This window comes from Castor canadensis, chromosome 17, assembly GCF_047511655.1.
Source record: "Castor canadensis chromosome 17, mCasCan1.hap1v2, whole genome shotgun sequence".
Classification (NCBI taxonomy): Eukaryota; Metazoa; Chordata; class Mammalia; order Rodentia; family Castoridae; genus Castor; species Castor canadensis.
Genome location: NC_133402.1, coordinates 22,763,237 through 22,780,711, shown reverse-complemented (window position 1 = coordinate 22,780,711; position 17,475 = coordinate 22,763,237). Strand labels below are relative to the sequence as shown.

Genomic DNA, 17,475 nt, shown 5'->3' with positions numbered 1-17,475 from the left:
TCCCCTCACAGGCCCTTGACTAAAGGGGGTTGGTTCCCATAAAGAATTTCGAAAGGGGAGAGACCTGTCCTCTTGGTGGGGCTAGACCTAATCCTGATGAAGGCTCTGGATAGTAACTGATCCCATTGTAGGTGGATGTCCCGGTATAATGTTCGCAAATGCAGTTTTAGAGTCCTGTTCATAAGTTCTACTTTCCCTGAACTCTGGGGGTGGTAGGCCATGTGCAGTTTCCAAGTTATTCCTAAGTCCTTAGCTACCAACTATACCACCTCAGCCACGAAGGCCAGCCCATTGTCCAATCCAACAGACATAGGTATTCTGAACTATTTATTTAATAGGCACCTGGCCACTTCCCAGGCTTTCTCAGTCTGAGTAGGGAAGGCTTCCACCCATCCTGAGGAGGTGCAGACAAACACCACCAAATATTTACATCCTCTGCCACATGGCATCTCAGTAAAGTCCACAATCAGGTTTTCAAAAGGAGTTCCTCCAACACTTTGCACTTGGGGTGACACTCTTGGCCCTTGTTGGGGATTGTTTTTGGCACACAGACTGCACTTTTCACATACTGTCTTATCCTGGAGAGCTTGGGGACATAAAAATGCTGGGCCAAGATGGTCTCAAAACCTGTTCACTCTGAGTGAATTCTTTTATGAAACTGCTTGACAAATGTAGTAGCCAGCAACTCTGGATTGCAGTATGACTGTTGGCAAATTTTCACCATCCGCCCAATAGAAAATTTTCATCCTTGGTCTTAAACCAACACTGTTCTTGTGGTGTGTACCATGGGTCCCATTCATATAAAGGGCATAGGAACAAAGCAGCTGTCAGTGAGGCTGAGGTTTATCCTCCTGTGAGGGCTGCATACTTGGCTTCCTTATCAGCTTTTCAGTTTCCCCAAACAGCTGTTGTCTCCCCCTTCTGGTGCCCTTGGCAGTGCATGACTGCTACTTGCTTAGGGGCCCATACAGCTTCTAGCAATTCCAGAATTTTTTGTCCATACTTAGCATTTTTTCCTCCTGAGTTAATAAGCTCCCTTTCTTTATATAGGGCTCCATGGACATGAATGGTAGTAAAGGCATATTTAGAGTCTTAGATGTTTATCCACTCTCCTGCAATAAAATGGAGTGCCCACGTGAGTAGAGAGCTCAGCTTTTTGTGCAGAGGTCCCAACTGGCAGTGGACATGATTCAGTGACAGTGTCCAGAGTCACCACTGCATATCTGGCAAAATACGTGCCATCCTGGACAAAGCTATTGCTATCTGTGAAATATTTAACATCAAGATGACTGATAAGCTGATCGGTCAAGTGCGGCTGGCTGGAGTATACCTCTTCCAAAGCCTCTAATCAGTCATGCTCCAGGAGTCCTGAATCAGTCGTCAATAGGGTAGCCAGGGTTAGAGTCTTAACAATCTCTAGTTGGATACATGGGTTTTCACATAACATGCTTTGATATCTGACCATTTGGGAGTTTGTCAGCCAATAATTGCCTTTATATTCCATAAGAGTCAAAACAGAGTGAGGAACTCGGACTGTGTGTTCTTGTCCCAAAGTAAGTTTGGCTGCTTCAGCCACCAAGATGGCAGTGGCTGCCAGGGTGTGCAGGCAGGGTAGCCAGCCTCAGGAAACTGCATCAAGTTGCTTTGGTAAATAGGCCACCAGGCAGTTCCAGGAACCTATCAGCTGGGTCAAGACTCTTAGAACTGTCCCCAGTCTCATCACATCTGGCAAATCCAGAGCAGGGGCATTTACGAGTGCCCTCTTAATCTTTTTAAAGGGTTTTTCTTGCTCCTCTACCCCTACCATGGGTTCCCATTCTTCCCCTTTTGTGGTTTCATAAAGGGATTTTGCCAGGAGAGACCTAATTGGGGATCCAGATCAAGAAAGAAACCTGCAGCCCCTAGAAATTCTCTAATCTGTCCATGGGTCTTCAGGGCCATAATGGAACAGACAGACTGTTTCTTCTCAGAGCCCAGTCTGCATTGTCCTTGTGACAGGTGAAACCCAAAGTATTTGACAGTATCCTGGCAAATCTGAGATTTCTTTCAGCAAACCTTATACCCTGCCTTTCACAAAGTGGAGAGAAGGAGTTGAGTTCCTTCCATACAATCCTCCTAAGTTGGTCCAGCCAACAGAAGGTCATCTATGCACTGGATGAGTGTGTGGCCATGCTGGTTGGCCAAGAAAGCCTTCAAGTCAGATGCCAAGGCAGTCCCAAAGATAGTGGGAGGGTTTTTGAAGCCTTGTGGCAACCAAGTCCAAGTCAATTGTCCCTTCTCTCCAATACTAGAACTTTCCCATTGGAAGGCAAAGATGGGTTGGCTCTGTGGGGCCAGGCGGATGCAAAAAATGCCTCTTTAAGGTCCAGGCAAGTAAAGAACTTTACCTCACTTGGGATAAGGCCCAAAATCATGTACAGGTTTGGGACCACAAGGTATAAAGTAACAGTTGCTGAGTTGACTGCACGGAGGTTCTGAACTGGCCTAGTCTTTAGTCCCTGGTTTTTGGACAGACAGTGAGGGAGTATTCCAGGGAGACTGACAAGGCTGAAGGATCTCATACTTCAGGAGTCTATCGAGATGCGTTTGGATCTCAATTTGGGCTTTGCGAGGAATGTATTTTTTTCTCTGGCTAACAGAAATGGCTCCTGGCTTTAATTCTACCACCACCAGAGGTATGTTCTGAGCCAGTCCAGGGGTGTTGTCTTCAGCCCATACTCCTGGAATCTTAAAGGGAAGCTCAGGCATCTCAGGAATCTCTTTCTTAGATGCACAGAGTCAGCAATCCTCCTCCTGTGCAACCGTGAGAGAATCTTGGCTTCAGGCCCTCTTTGCTGTAAGGCTGCTGTGCCTTAAGTCAACAGTTATCTGTGCCCTTAGTTTGCACAATAATCTCTTCCTATCAAAGCCACAGGGCAATCAGGAATGTAGAGGAACTCAGCCTTACTTCATGCTTTCCAAGATTGCATTTTCTGGATATGAGGAAGGGGCAGCAAGTCTGACCTCCCATGGCCTAACAATGGTCACATGTCTCTGTGAGAAAGGGCCCATGAGTTGGGTTACAACCGAGTGGGTTGTACCAATGTCCACCAGTAGATCAAGAGGATGGCCCCCTATCTTCATTTGGACCATAGGCTCCTGGGGGCCCAATAGAATGGAGCCTGGTCTGTCCTAGTTCTCATAATCCTCAAAAGTAGCCAGCCTAACAACGTCTTACTCCCAGGGGCTTCTTCTCCCCTGAGCAGGCCAATACTTTCCTTCAACAACTTGGCCTCTACCTCTGGTCTGGGAGGCCCTCTGGGGGTCCCTGAACTGTTGGAGACATTCATTTTTCCAGTGTCCTTCCTGATGACAACAGGCATACTGGTCCCACCTTAGTTCCTCTCTAAGGTGAGGCCATTCTGGGGGCACTGACTGCCATCCATGGGGATTGCCTCCTCTTCTGCCATGGCCTCAATGCTGGAGCCCATCTGACTGTTCAGCAAGAGCAGCAGCAAGGAGGTCCACCTTCCTTTTCATCTTTCTATTGGCCTCCCATCTGGCCTCCTGATCTTGATTGACAAAGACTTTTGTGGCCACCTCCAGAAGCCTCTGGCATTCATACCAGCAGACTCCTCAAGCTTTTGTAATTTTTGCCTTATGTGCCCCTGTGCTTGGCTAACAAATGCTGCATTAATCATCCTCTGGCTCAAAAGGGGTGTACAAGTGGAAGGCCTCAGATAGATGCTCATAAAACTGGCTGGGGCTCTCATCTGTTGTCTTACTCACGTTCACGGCCTTTTTCTTCCATCCTTCATATGCCTCCTGATACCGCTCAAGCCGCTGGTAATCTCAGTCATCATTAGGGTCCCAATGGGTGTCCTCCTTGGGGAACTGGCCCTGAGCATAGGCTTGGGCATTTAAAGTACCCACAGGGGCATGATCTTCCAGCCACTTTAGAGCCACCAAGATTATACGACATCACTCCTCTATATTAGAGTCAGAAGAAGCTGTCAGGAGATTGTCCAGGTGGGCTTATGAGTTTGGATGATGGACGGCATTAGGTCAATCAGAGCCTGAGGCTTTTCTATGAAGGAGGGGTATGGTGCTTCCAATTTAGGAGGTCTGTGTGGTAAAAGGATGGTAGACAAATGTCTGCCTTCTTCCTTGTATCTGACCATGCTAGTCATAATATATTGGGCCCTGGACCTCTCTCAGGGGCATCTGCAGGGTGGTGGGTCTCAGCGGGGAGGGAGGCTAGATCCATATTGGGACTGTTCAAATGTTCCTGGTTGAACTTAGGGGCCAGTCTCACAAGGAGCTGCAGAGTGAGGACTGGTGGGCTCAGAGTGAGCAGGAGATTCATGGGGCCTTAGGAAGGTGGGGGTTGTTGCAGTTTCAAAGACTCCTCGGCCTGGCCTTGTAGGCATATTTGCTTCTGGGGTACCCCCATCTGATGCTGCTTCTCCTTCCAAGGGTAGAGGTAAAGGGGTGGAAGGCAGTGGCAAAGGTGGATACAGTAGCAGATAAGGGGGCATGGAATCCTCAGGTTTCCCTGCTAACGTGGTTTTCTCTGGCTTTTTACATTTTTCCCTGAACTTGGAAGCTGCTGCCACCCTGGCTACCACGACTGTACATGCTTCCTATAGGTGGGGCTTTAGCCATGTGAGCCAACTGAAGACTGCATGTTGCCAGCAGTCAATATAAAGAAACTGATCTGAGTGTCCAAGCTCCCCTATAACCACTTCAAAAACTATTGACTATGACATTATCTAATGACCCTTCCAAGGGCCATCCTACTCCAAAAGCAGGCCAGTCTATTTCACAGAAGGTCCTAAATAATCTCCATTAAATCCCTTTTTAAAGTTCTTAAGTATGCACCCCAGGAGGGTGTTCTTACTCTGACCTCCTCCCATTCCTCCTGTTGCCATATGTCCAGACAGACAGAAATGGAAGGGTCATATGAAGGTTGTGGAGAGGAGGTAAGGGGTCCTCCTTTCTGGCACACAGGAGAAAACAAATAATACCACTCACTTTGTCCATCTCCAGATGCTCCCCTCATGGGGATTTAGGCGTCTCTTAGCCATAGTGAGGCTGGAGACCCTGTTGGGGATCACCGTAGACCATATGAGTTTCCCATATGACTCTGCACTCGCTTCGTAGCTGGGCTGCATCTCAGGCTCTCACTTTAACACACTCACACAGTACAGTACTTCCATCCCACTCCTGAACCTGAGAGACATGGTTTCACCCTTCTGCCTCCTAAAGCAGGCCTAAATTCAAACCTGGGTTCTTACCAGTCTGATGAACTGGGCTCTCAAGTTGGTTCCCAAACCTTTCTGGATTCCTTTGCATGGCCAAAACTTGCCTCCTCAGTTCACTGGGAGAGAGCCTCCCTCCCCTCAGATCAACACATCCAGTGGCGTCTGGCAAGGGTGGCCCTTCTGGTGGTTTGGGGACACTGAGCTGGCAACAAGGAGGTTAAAACACTGCCCTCCAAATCCCAGACTGAGCCCCCAGAAGTGTAGGAAGTCTCAGACAGAGAGATAGGGCACCAAAGCTTTTGGGAAGCAAGTTTATTAAGCAGGCCAGCAGCGAATCACATCCAAGGCTGAGCCCTGAGAACAAAGGGGGCTTTCCTTATATACCATTTAGAGTGGGTTACAGAAATGGGGGATACAGCTTGTCCCATACATGGTTACATACTATTTCATTGGCTAATTTAACCTCTGGGGCGAGGTGACCCTTATCTGGTCTCACATTCCTCAAATCTGTTTTTGTTTGTTTTATTGTTGCATCCATTATTTCTCATTATCTTCCTCATTGTCTCTCTTTATCTCCCTTCCCCCACCCTACCTTCCTGCCACACTACAACTGCACTAATTTTTTGATGTAGGAGAAATCAGTTCTTGATAAAGATCACAGCTGCTACTCTCACCATTATTATTTGTCAGTATCCCTTTGAAAAGTTCTCATTATAGGTCTACTTTTGTTCAGTTCTGACAAGACCAAAGAGATATGATAATTGTATTCATAAGATATATGTTTATCAAATTAAGGACATTTTCTAGGTACTACAGTATGTGTATTAAAATTAGTTGAAATATTATAGTTTTATGGTATGTTTTCAAATGAAGAAAATAGAAAAATTATGGTTTAATATTAACCAAAATGAAAGGTTAACAATTTTGATTTTCTTATCAGAAATACTATAGCATGTTAAGAAAGTCATCTTAAGATTTTAGAATATGTAGAAGCCAGATCTTAATCCTTTCATTAATACCTTATGTAATTATTAGCCATCTTGTTGTTTTATTAGGGTCATATCAAAACATGCATTTGTGTTGTATTTTATGCATATATATATTCTGCCATAAAATTTTGAAGCATTTAATTAGTGAATTGCAGCATGAATATCCTCTTGGATCAGTAAACATTGTAATACTATTTTTCTCTCCTCTTTTAGTTTCCACTTTACCTCCAGCAATTTTGTTCTATGTTTATAAAAAGGGCACTATTCAGCTGGCGCCACTGGAAGTTGATGTTGCTACAGATAATAGTAATTGTAGTTGTCACTACCTATCTCTTAATAGCTCAGAATTTCGATGGTGATGTGCCCGTAAGGGAAATGGATTTGCGTCACTATGGTCGAACCATTGTGCCTTACTCAATTTCAGGGAATTCTGATTTGGTTTTGAATCTCATAAAGAACCTTGAGGTTTTCCTAAAGCCTAGGAATCAAGAACTACGGGAAGTGAAAGGTAAGACCCATAGGAAAAAAGGAGACTGTAACTATATGAAGATTTATTTTTGCAACTTGCAAAGAAAATACTATGCTATTTAGCTGCTCATTTCTTTCTTTTCCTATTAATTCCCAGTATCAGAGAGAAAGCTAAATCAGATGCAAAAATCTACAGTTCAAGACAAATGGCCACAAAAGTTAATCATTAATTTGCTGTAGGTGGTCTTTCAGCTAATTTTATCATCTTTCAGAGGGAAGGGAAAAAGATGAAAATAATGTATTTTTGTGCAATTCAGCATTAGAACTTTCATTCTGACCAGAATACAGTTAGGTCTCTCTGAGCACTCACAGATGTTGGTTCCAGTTTCTAAAAGCCATCCTTTATTATATTGACCATTCTAAAACAAGTAGCTGAAGAGTTACTAAGATTGACTCTTCAGAATTAAGTTTTTGAAGGTACTGTAGATAACTGTACTTAATTTGATCAATATTTGTCTTCAGTAAGAAACATACCAAATACGTTCTCTGCCTTATCTTTGTTAATGCTAAAAAAAAAAAAAAAGCCCTTTTGCCAGGCACTGGTGGCTCATGTCTATAATCCTAGCTACTTGGGAAGCTAAGATATGGAGGACTGTGGTTCAAGGTCAGCCCAAGCAAATAGTTCACAAGACCCCATCTCCAAAACAACTAGAGCAAAATGGACTGGAGATGTATCTTGAATAGTGGAGTGCCTGCTTTTCAAGCATGAAGTGCTAAGTTCAAACCCCAGTTCACAAAGAAAAAAAAACCAGCTTGTTATCTCTTTGCATAATGATCCCAACACCTAATGGCCAGAGGATTTGAACTTTTGTTAAGGTGGAAATTCACCCATTTTCCCATGAAAGCAACAAAAATACTTATAAAAAATATTTTTATATCAAAAATTTTAGAGCACTGGAAATTAACCAGAAACAAAAAAACAAGAATGTGTCTGTTCAAGGAAAATTTAGCATTCTAATTTAGAACCACTCCTACTGAAACCAGAGTTGTAGCCTCCATGCCCAAACTCCAGGGGTTCCACTCACCCCAATACACCAAATGAGACAAGTAATGGTGAAGGGCAGAAAAAGAAGGTTTATTACATGGCACAGGCATGCTGCCAGAAGAGGCAAAGTAAGAACTTCAACCCAGCTTTGGGGTACAAACATGAGCCTTAGGTTTCAATAGAGAACAAATTTGGTGCATGAGCAAAAGGGAGGCAAAATTATTTAAAGAGCCCTGGTCAAAGTATGGCATGGTGAATCATTATCCAGGGGTTCCAGAAAAGTTATCACTGTCATCACTTGGTGGGAGTAATCTGTCCAAGACAAGTAAATCATTGGTACCTGGCAGGTGGTCTTTCCAGCAAAGGCTCTGCTGTTCCTATTCTTGAAGGCAGTTTCCTCTATCTTTCTATCCCTTATTACAAAGATGTTATTGATTAGTGCTGTCCTTCCTCAACTCCGTGGTGGCTGCAAGGTGAATGACTCAAAGATAGAAATAGAAACAAAGATGCCAAACTTTTCTTCTTCTTTTAGTTAGTTCATGAACAAGAGTAAGGAGGAGTCAGTGCTCTTCAGCAAAAGCAATTTCTAAGTACCTGTTACACTATCACCCTCCTTCCCTGGCTCAGTGGTATGATAATCATGAAAAACCAGTAGCCTTGCAATTAGCAGAAAGAACAGACCTTTTGGAGCTCTGTTAAAAGCCCCATCCCTAGAGCACTATCAACTACCAATTCCTGGAAAACTCCATTCCTACAGCATTGTTACTACTGGATTTGGAAAAAATAAAATAAAAACACCTCTCCCAGGGTATTACTAAAATCAACAGCAATCTGACAGCATAATGATTACAGCTAGCTGAAGCTGTGGTTTCATTTGGGCCAAATAAAAGCCTGGCCAAAATTTAAAAAGCATACCTAGAGAACTAGATAACTACAGTGAACTTTGAAAAGATCTGTTGTTGCAGAGGGTATATAAGGTAGAATGGTGGTGTGCATCACCAAAAATGACCTACGGAAGTTGTATACTCAGTCACTCACCTCTGGTTGATGTGGAAGACTTGTATAAGAGGAAGTAGAAGTTGAAACTGACTTGTAAAGTTCCTGAAATTTGAAGATATGCCTTCATATACAGGTTAACTTGGCAAATGGTGGAACACTTACTGACTCAGGGCATTCAGGAAATTCTTTTGGTGATTACTAAATTATACGGATGAAGAGTTGAGTTCTCGGAGCCAGGTATAAAAATAAAATCCAGATTTTAAGTCTTTCAGAGAAATCAGTAGCTGTTCACTGGGGAGACTATAGAATTGATCCACTTAAGTTAATAAACAAATGAGGAACAGCATTTTTAATAGAACAATAACAACAGTCATACAGGGCAGAGTAGTTAATATTTTAGAATCACTACAATATTTATCAGAAACATCCACTTTTCAACAACAACAAAAAGAGCAGGAAGAGTTAATGACTGAATTGTACACACACATACACACATTGAAGTCCTAACTCTTAATATCTCAGAATGTGATTGTATTGGAAATAAGGTTTTGCAAATGTAATTTAATTTAAAATGAAGTCATTAAGGTAGGCCCTAATCTAATGTATCTGTTGTTCTTATAAAAAGAAGAAATTAGACATAGACATTAATACACAGAGGGAAGACCATGTGAAGACACACAGAGAAGACAGCCACAGAAAAGCCAAGGAGAGGCCTCAGAAGAAACCAACCCAACTGTCACTTTACCTCAGACTTCTAGCTTCTAGTCTATGAGTAAATAACCTTCTGTTGCTTAAGCCATCCAATCTTGTGGCAGCCTTAGAAAACAAAGACAAGATTTTGGTAACAGGAAGTGGGTGCTGCTATAACAAATACCAAAAAAATATGATAATGATTTTGGAACTAGGTAATGGAGGGAGGCTCGGAGAGTTTTGAGGTAAATGTTAGATGCAATCTAGATAGTCTTGAAGAGACTGTTGGCAGAAATACAAATATTAAAGATGATTCTGGTGAGTACTAATCCAGAAACTAAGAAATCTTTAAAGAAAACTTTTATCTTCGAAGTATATTATCATGAACATAATACTGGCAGAAGTAAAAGCACAAAGGATGACATGGTAAAATTTCAGATGGAAATGAGGAACTCATTATTGAGAATTGGAGGAAAGTTGATCCTTGTTATAAAGAATCAAAGAACTTAACCAAATTGTATTCTGTTTTATGGAACTTATTGTAAGTGATGAAGTTGGATATTTAGCTGAGGAGATTTCTAAGCAAAGGGTTCAAGTCATGTCCTAGTTCCTCTTTGCTGTCTATAGTAAAATGTAAAAGGAAAGGTCAGGTACAGTGGCTCACATCTGTAATCCCATCTACCCAAGAAGCTGTAGGTAGTAGGATCATGGTCCAAGGCTGACCTTGGGCCAAAGTGTGAGACCCTATCTGAAAACTAAAGTAAAAAGAGCTCTAGCTCATAGATCACTGGACAATAAGTCTGATCTGTATAAAGAATTAGAATCACACTGGCAAAGATTATTACAGAGGTAAACATAAGAGTAAGGATGGCTGTATATTGTTTTAAATTAGGATTTATATTGTAAATACCAGAAGAACCACTGAGAAAATAATTTAAAATAGCCAGGCATGACAGCTCTCACCTATAATTCCAGCTTGGGAGATGGAAATAGAAGGATAATAGTTTGAAGCCAGCCTGGGTAAAAAAAGTTAGTAGACCCTATCTCAGCAAACAAACTGAGCATAGTGGCACACACTTGTAATCCTAGCTACATGGGAGGCAGAGGTAGGAAGATTGTGGTCTGAGGCCAGCTCAGGGCAAAAGCATGAAACTCTATAAGAAAAATAGCTAAAGCAACAAAGGCTGGAGTTATGGTTCAAGTAGTAGAGAGCTTGTCTAGCAAGCACACGTGTTCAAACACCAGTACTATCAAAAAATAAAAAATATTAAATAAATCAAGAAACAACCACAAACTTTAATAGCACAGTTATATTTACCTCATAAAAGGCAGTAGTTGAAAACCAGAGAAACAAAAAAGGAGTTAAGACATATGGAAAATAAATAGTAAAATGGAATATATAAATCCCACCATCTCAATAATTACATTAAACATAAATGGAGTGGACATCTCTTAATCAAAATGCAGAAGTTTTCACACTTGATTTCTTTTTAAAAAATCCTACTTATATGTAATGGGCATATATGGGGAAGAAAACACATTCCAAAACTCAAAATGGTATCAAAAAGAATAAAGTACTTAGGGGTAAATTTAATTAAAGAAGGAAAAGATTTGTATCATTGAAAATTACAAAATGTTTCCAAGGGAAATTAAATTAATTATATGTAAGTGGAAGACATTCCATGTCATGTATTAGGACTACTGACTTACTAGAGTAGCAGTTCTTCCCAAATACATATTCAATGTAATCCTGATAAAATTCCAGCAGGCATTTTTGCAGAAACTGACAGGCTGATCCCAAAAATTGTATAGAAATACAAATGAACTAAACTAGCCAAAACAATTTTAAAAGAACCATGTTTACTTTAGACAAGAAAAATACTTAATATTTTCTCAGTTTGTACCTTAAATAGTGAGATTTATTGTAAGAATTAGTGGTGGGATAGAATTCCTGACAAGAAAGGTAAAGGTTTAAAATAGCCATTGGTGGAGGTTGAAAAGAGAAATGATAAAACAGCAAAAAAAATTTTTTTTGATCCTTCCTCTCCAATATAAGTACTAGAAGTTGTATTATATGTTGACTCATTGATGAATTTCTTTCTTATTCTAGGTAATGTAATTAATTACATACTTGAAAGTAAAGAGTGTCGTGAGTTCTGCATTATTGCACTTTCCATTGAGGTCAAGAAAAACAAAACAGTGTTTACTATTTTGTTCAATAATGAGGTGTACCACTCAGCTGCAACATCACTGGCGGTGTTAGACAACATTCTTTTTATGTCACTCTCTGGCCCCACTGCTTCCATTACAGCCTCCAACAAGCCTCTGCCTCGCTTCGTGTATGGTTCCAGTCCAGTATATGTATACTGAAATTGAGTTTTAAGCTATTTCCCTGCTATTTGGCCATATACATTTGAAAATAGCTGCTGAAATCAGCACTGTATATCTGTATTTCATCTTTTATCTTTTATTTCATCTCTGTAGGCCTATAAATGGACTGCAAATAGTACAATGTTTGGCTTTTGGCATTTCTGTTGTAGTCGGTAGCTTTTGTCTCCTGACAGTGACTGAAAGAATCAGCAAAGCGAAGCACATCCAGTTTCTGAGTGGAGTCTATGTGCTTACATACTGGCTCTCTGCTTTGTTATGGGACCTCATCTGCTTCTTTGTTCCCTGCTGCTTACTACTGGTGAGTGTCAGCTGAGATTTTATCAAGAGTCATTGTTCTTTGATTGCCTATATAAATTCTTTCTCCACTGTGTCCTAAAATTAAAGTTGTCAAATAATTTGAAACTACATGACTTATGCCAGGGAATATAATGTAGAGACCTCATTATGGAAATGTTGGTAAAAGAGGTAAGTTTGCTTTTTATACAGAAGGTACTGGAGATATAAATATGCATAAGACATTGTCTCAGCCCTCAAATAGTTCACTGTTTTGCAGTAGTCACAAAAGTGAAAATAGAAGGTCAGATGTAGTGACACATGCCAGTAATCCAAGCTACTAGGGAGTCCAGGCTACTAGGGAGGCAGAGACCATGTTTCAAAGCCAGCCCAGGCAAAGAGTTAGCCAACTTCCATAAATAAACCAGGCGTGGTATCACATACCTGTAATCCCAACTATGAAGGAAATGTAGATAGGAGGATCATGGTCCATAGCTGACCCTGGGTAAAAACATGAGAGACTATTTGAAAAATAACTGAAGGAAAAGAGCTTGTGATGTGGCTTAAACGCTAGAGTATTTGTCAAGCAAGCACAAGTTCCTGATTTTAAACCCCAGTACTGAAAAAAACTTAAAATAACTTTTTAAATTAGGGCTCAGTGTGGTTGCACATGCCTGTAATCCCAGCTATTTTGGGAGGCAGAGATTGGGAGGAATATGGTTCAGGGCAAAAATTAGCAAGATTCCATCTTAACAAACAAGCTAGGCAAGGTGGAACCCACCTGTAATTCCTGCTATGAGGAAGTATAGGTAGGAGGGCTGCAGTCTGAGGCTGGCTCTGGGCAAAAATGAAGACCCTCTCCAAAAAATAACTAAAGCAAAAAAAGGACTGGGTGCATGACTCAAATGACAGCAGACATGAGGTCTCAAGTTCAAATCCTAGTACCACCAAAACATAAGATCATTCTGAAAGAGCATGCTAATTGCTATTGTAAAAGACAAACTGAAAAAATTCTCAGTGGATGGCAAGCAAGATGGTGGCAGAGTGGTATCACCCAGCATCTCTCATCCTTATTGAACAACTATTCTCACACCAACCTCCCTGTAGAACTGCTAAGGAACTCAATGCTGCTGGCACAGATTTGATTCCATCAACAACCCATGAGCTTGCTGGCAGGCATGGGCAGGCACAGATCTGTGGATGACTCCTCACAGACTGAAAGCACAAGGGAGAGAGCTAGGCGACTGAAGTTGCAGGTTTATGAGCTCTGATGCAGCAGGCCAGCGTATGATGGAAACCAAGGAGAGCATACCAAATGCTTCACAGAAACCCCTATGATACAAAAGATAGGGTCATGAGGACTAGCAGAATGCAGATACTAGTCACAACTCCATCTAGAATATCTCAGCAGAGCACAATACAGCAGTATTTGACCCAGGAACCAACGGGTACTGTCTAGAGACCAAGAGACTGAATTGGCAGGGGTCTGGGAGACAGAAGACACCACATCTTAAGTGGGAAATGAGTGGGGACTAGCTAAGCCTCTGACCAGACTACTGCTACTGGACTAACCAATTTGACTTTAGGGAAAAAAAACCAAAAAAGCAACCAAGAAAATACTGGCCTTTTGCACTGTCTTAATTTATTTTTGTATGTTTGATTTGGGTGTTTTTGATAGTCTTTTCTTGGTTTCTTTTTAGTTCTGATTTTTCTTCCTTTTTTTTTTTTTTTTTTTTTGGCAATCATCTGAGAGCCACACCAACCAACTTTAAATATTGAATCTTTAAATATTCTCCATCCCACTCTTGTCTCCCTCCCCAGTTTGTTTTCCATCTACAGTTGCAGTAGTTTTCTCCACTCTCTGCAGTGACTACAATCCTTCTTTTTCCCTGTACTTGTAGTGGTGGTTAGATTGCCGTATCAATTTTGTTTGTTTTTCTTCTTTTCTCTTTCTCCTGTCCTTCACAATACAACTTCAGCAAGATTTTTTCTATCTCATTCTGCTTTCTCAATATCCCCGTAAGTTAATGTCAGCCACTTCTCCTTTCGGCACACATCTTCTACTGTTCATTATCCCCCCACTATCCTTCCCATTTCCACTCTTATTAACTGATATCTTCCTTGTTCACAAAGTATCATCTTTTCTCCTTGATACCTCTAAAGATAATGAAGCAGAGGCAGTGATTGTTCTTTATTAGGGATGGCTATTTTCTGGTGGGTGTCTATCAAATGTGGTTGCTTCTATACCACAACCCAGCCAATTACCAAGTCTTGTGAAACTCCATCTGCAAGAAAAAAGAGGATTAAAACCTCTAATAAAAATCTTGGTCTGTATGCATAAATCCCAACATAGAAACATATTTCTGATATGGAAAAACAAGGTAACATTTCTCCTTCAAAAGTCAACAATTCTATAATAAAGAACTTGAAAGATACTGAAGTGGGTGAAATTTGAAACAATAAACTCAAGCAAACAATGATAAGATGATCAACAAAATTAAAAAGGACATGTATAAACACCTAAATGTGTGTAGGATATTAATAAACAGCTAAATAAACTCAAAGAGAATCCAAATATACAACCGAATGAATTAAGAAAGACAATGCAGGATATGAAAGAAGAATTCACTGAAGGTAGAGAGATCCTGAAAAAAAAATCAAATTAAAATCCTGTAAATGAAAAGCTCAATAACCTAAATTAAAAACTCAGTTGAAAGTCTTGCTAATAGAATGGAACAAGTTGAATATATATATATATATACATATATATATATGTATATATATATATATGTCTATAGATAGAGAGATAAAGTAGAGAAATTAGATCAATCAGACAAAGACAAAAAATACTAAGAAAAGACAACATGCAATACTTCTGGGACACCATCAAAAGATCAAACCTACAAATCGTGTGTAGAAGAAGGAAAAGAGATACAAGCTAAAGGCACAGAAAATGTATCCAATAAAATAATGGTGGAAAACCTCCCCAATCTTGAGAAACAGAAAGTAATCCCAATTATATGAGGCTTTCAGAAAACCAAATAGGCAAAATGAGAAAATAAATACATGTACACATATTACAGTTAAATACTAAATATACAGAACAAAGAAGGAATATTGAAAGCTGCAAAAGAGAAACAAGATACATAAAGAGGGAACTCATCAAGTGAAGGGAGGTCATGGAATGATAGATACCAAGCCCTGAAAGAAAATAACTGTCAACTGAGATTACTGTATCCAGTAAGGCTACCTTTTATAATTAAAGGAGAATAAAAACCTCCCACAATAAACAAAAACTAAAGGAATCCATGCCCACTAAACCTGCACTGCAGAAGATAATTAAAGGAATCTTAAACACAGAAGAGGAAGGTAAGTGAAAACAGGAAATTATAGGAAAGAATAAAGAACAGTTTATGAATAGATTTGTAAATAAGGATTTGGAAGGAAGCAAACATCACAACAGAAAATTGACAGGAAATACTACATAACTTCCAATGATAACACTAAATGTTAATGGTCTCAATTCTCCAATCAGAAGGTATAAAATTGTGGGATTGATTAAAAACAAGCCCTGGCCATTTGTTGTCTATACAAAATGCATCTTACTGACAAAAACATACACTGGCTTAGGATGAAATGATAGAAGAGATTTTCCAAGCAAATAGATACCAAAAGCAGATAGGAGTAGCTATACTCATATGTGATAAAACAGACTCCAAGGCAGAATTAGTCAGAAGAGACAAAGAAGGTCAATTCATATTAACAAAAGAAACAGTCAGTCAAGAAAAGATAACATATATGCACTGGACACTGGCACATTCGATTTCACTAAACACACACTACTTGACTTAAAAAGCACAGATAGATTCCAACACAATAATAGTGGGAGATTCACTATCCCTACTCTCACAAATAGATATGTCATTCAGACCAAAAAAATCAATATAGAAACTTCAGAATTAAGTGATACTATAGACCAAATGGACTTAACACACATTTAAAAAACATTTCATCCACCAGTTATACAATGTACATTTTCAGCAGCCCATGAAGCTTTCTCCAAAATGGGTCATTTTTTAGGACATAAAACAAGTCTTAACAAATATAAGCAAACTAAAGTAACACTCTGTATTTTATCAGATCACAATGAAATAAAGGTAGAAATTGGCTGCAAAAGAAACTGTAGAAAATATTCAAACATGGAGACTAAATAATACATTCTTACATAACCAGTGTGTCATTGAAAAAGAAGGGGAGGGGGACAAAATTCCAATGCAAATGAAAATACAACTTACCAGAACCTTAGGGATATGGCAAAGACAATGCTAAGAGGAAAGTTTATATCTATTAGCACCTACATCAAACTATAAACTACTGAAGAGAGAAATCAAAGAAGACATCAGAAGATGGAAAGACTTCCCATGCTCCTGGATCAGTAGAATCAACATTGTGAAAATGGCCATAATACCAAAAGCAATCTACATGTTCAATGCAATCCCTATCAAAATTCCAATGACATTCTACACAGAAATAGAAAAATTCAGTTGTGAAATATATATGGAAAACAAAAGGCCTCAAATACCCAAAGCAATTCTGAGCAAAAAGTCCAATGCTGGAGGCATCACAATACCTGACTTCAAACTATACTTCAGAGCCATAACCATAAAAACAGCATAGTATTTGCATAAAAACAGACAGCATGACCAATGGATCTGAATAGAAGATCCAGACATAAATCCACACATCTTATAGCCAACTGATCTTTGACAAAGGAATGCAAAACACACAGTGGAGAAAAGACAATCCTCTTCAACAAATGCTGCTGGGAAAACTAGATATCCACATGTATAAGACAAACTAAATCTTGTCTTTCCCCCTGTACCAAAATCAACTCAAAGTGAACCAAAGATCTTTTTCTTTGTTGTTCCTTTTTCTTTTATTATTCATATGTACATACAAGGCTTGGTTCATTTCTCCCCCCTGCCCCCACCCCCTCCCTTACCACCCATTCCGCCCCCTCCCCCTCCCCCCCTCAATACCCAGCAGAAACTATTTTGCCCTTATTTCTAATTTTGTTGTAGAAAGAGTATAAGCAATAATAGGAAGGGACAAGGGTTTTTGCTGGTTGAGATAAGGATAGCTATACAGGGAGTTGACTCACATTAATTTCCTGTGCGTGTGTGTTACCTTCTAGGTTAATTCTTTTTGATCTAACCTTTTCTCTAGTTCCTGGTCCCCTTTTCTTATTGGCCTCAGTTGCTTTTAAGGTTTCTGCTTTAGTTTCTCTGAATTAAGGGCAACAAATGCTAGCTAGTTTTTTAGGTGTCTTACCTATCCTCACCCCTCCCTTGTGTGCTCTCGCTTTTATCATGTGCTC

The 17,475-nt window shown here is 40.1% G+C and overlaps 1 protein-coding gene across 1 annotated transcript in view; it reads left to right on the top strand.

The window, feature by feature from the left end:
- Positions 1–17,475, top strand: part of LOC109675442 (phospholipid-transporting ATPase ABCA3-like) — a 147,176-nt gene that overhangs the window by 87,743 nt on the left and 41,958 nt on the right. The window contains exons 11-13 of the mRNA XM_074059960.1: positions 6,446–6,740; positions 11,545–11,791; positions 11,919–12,127. Of these exons, the coding sequence (XP_073916061.1) occupies positions 6,446–6,740; positions 11,545–11,791; positions 11,919–12,127 (751 nt within the window). The remainder of the gene's footprint in view (positions 1–6,445; positions 6,741–11,544; positions 11,792–11,918; positions 12,128–17,475) is intronic.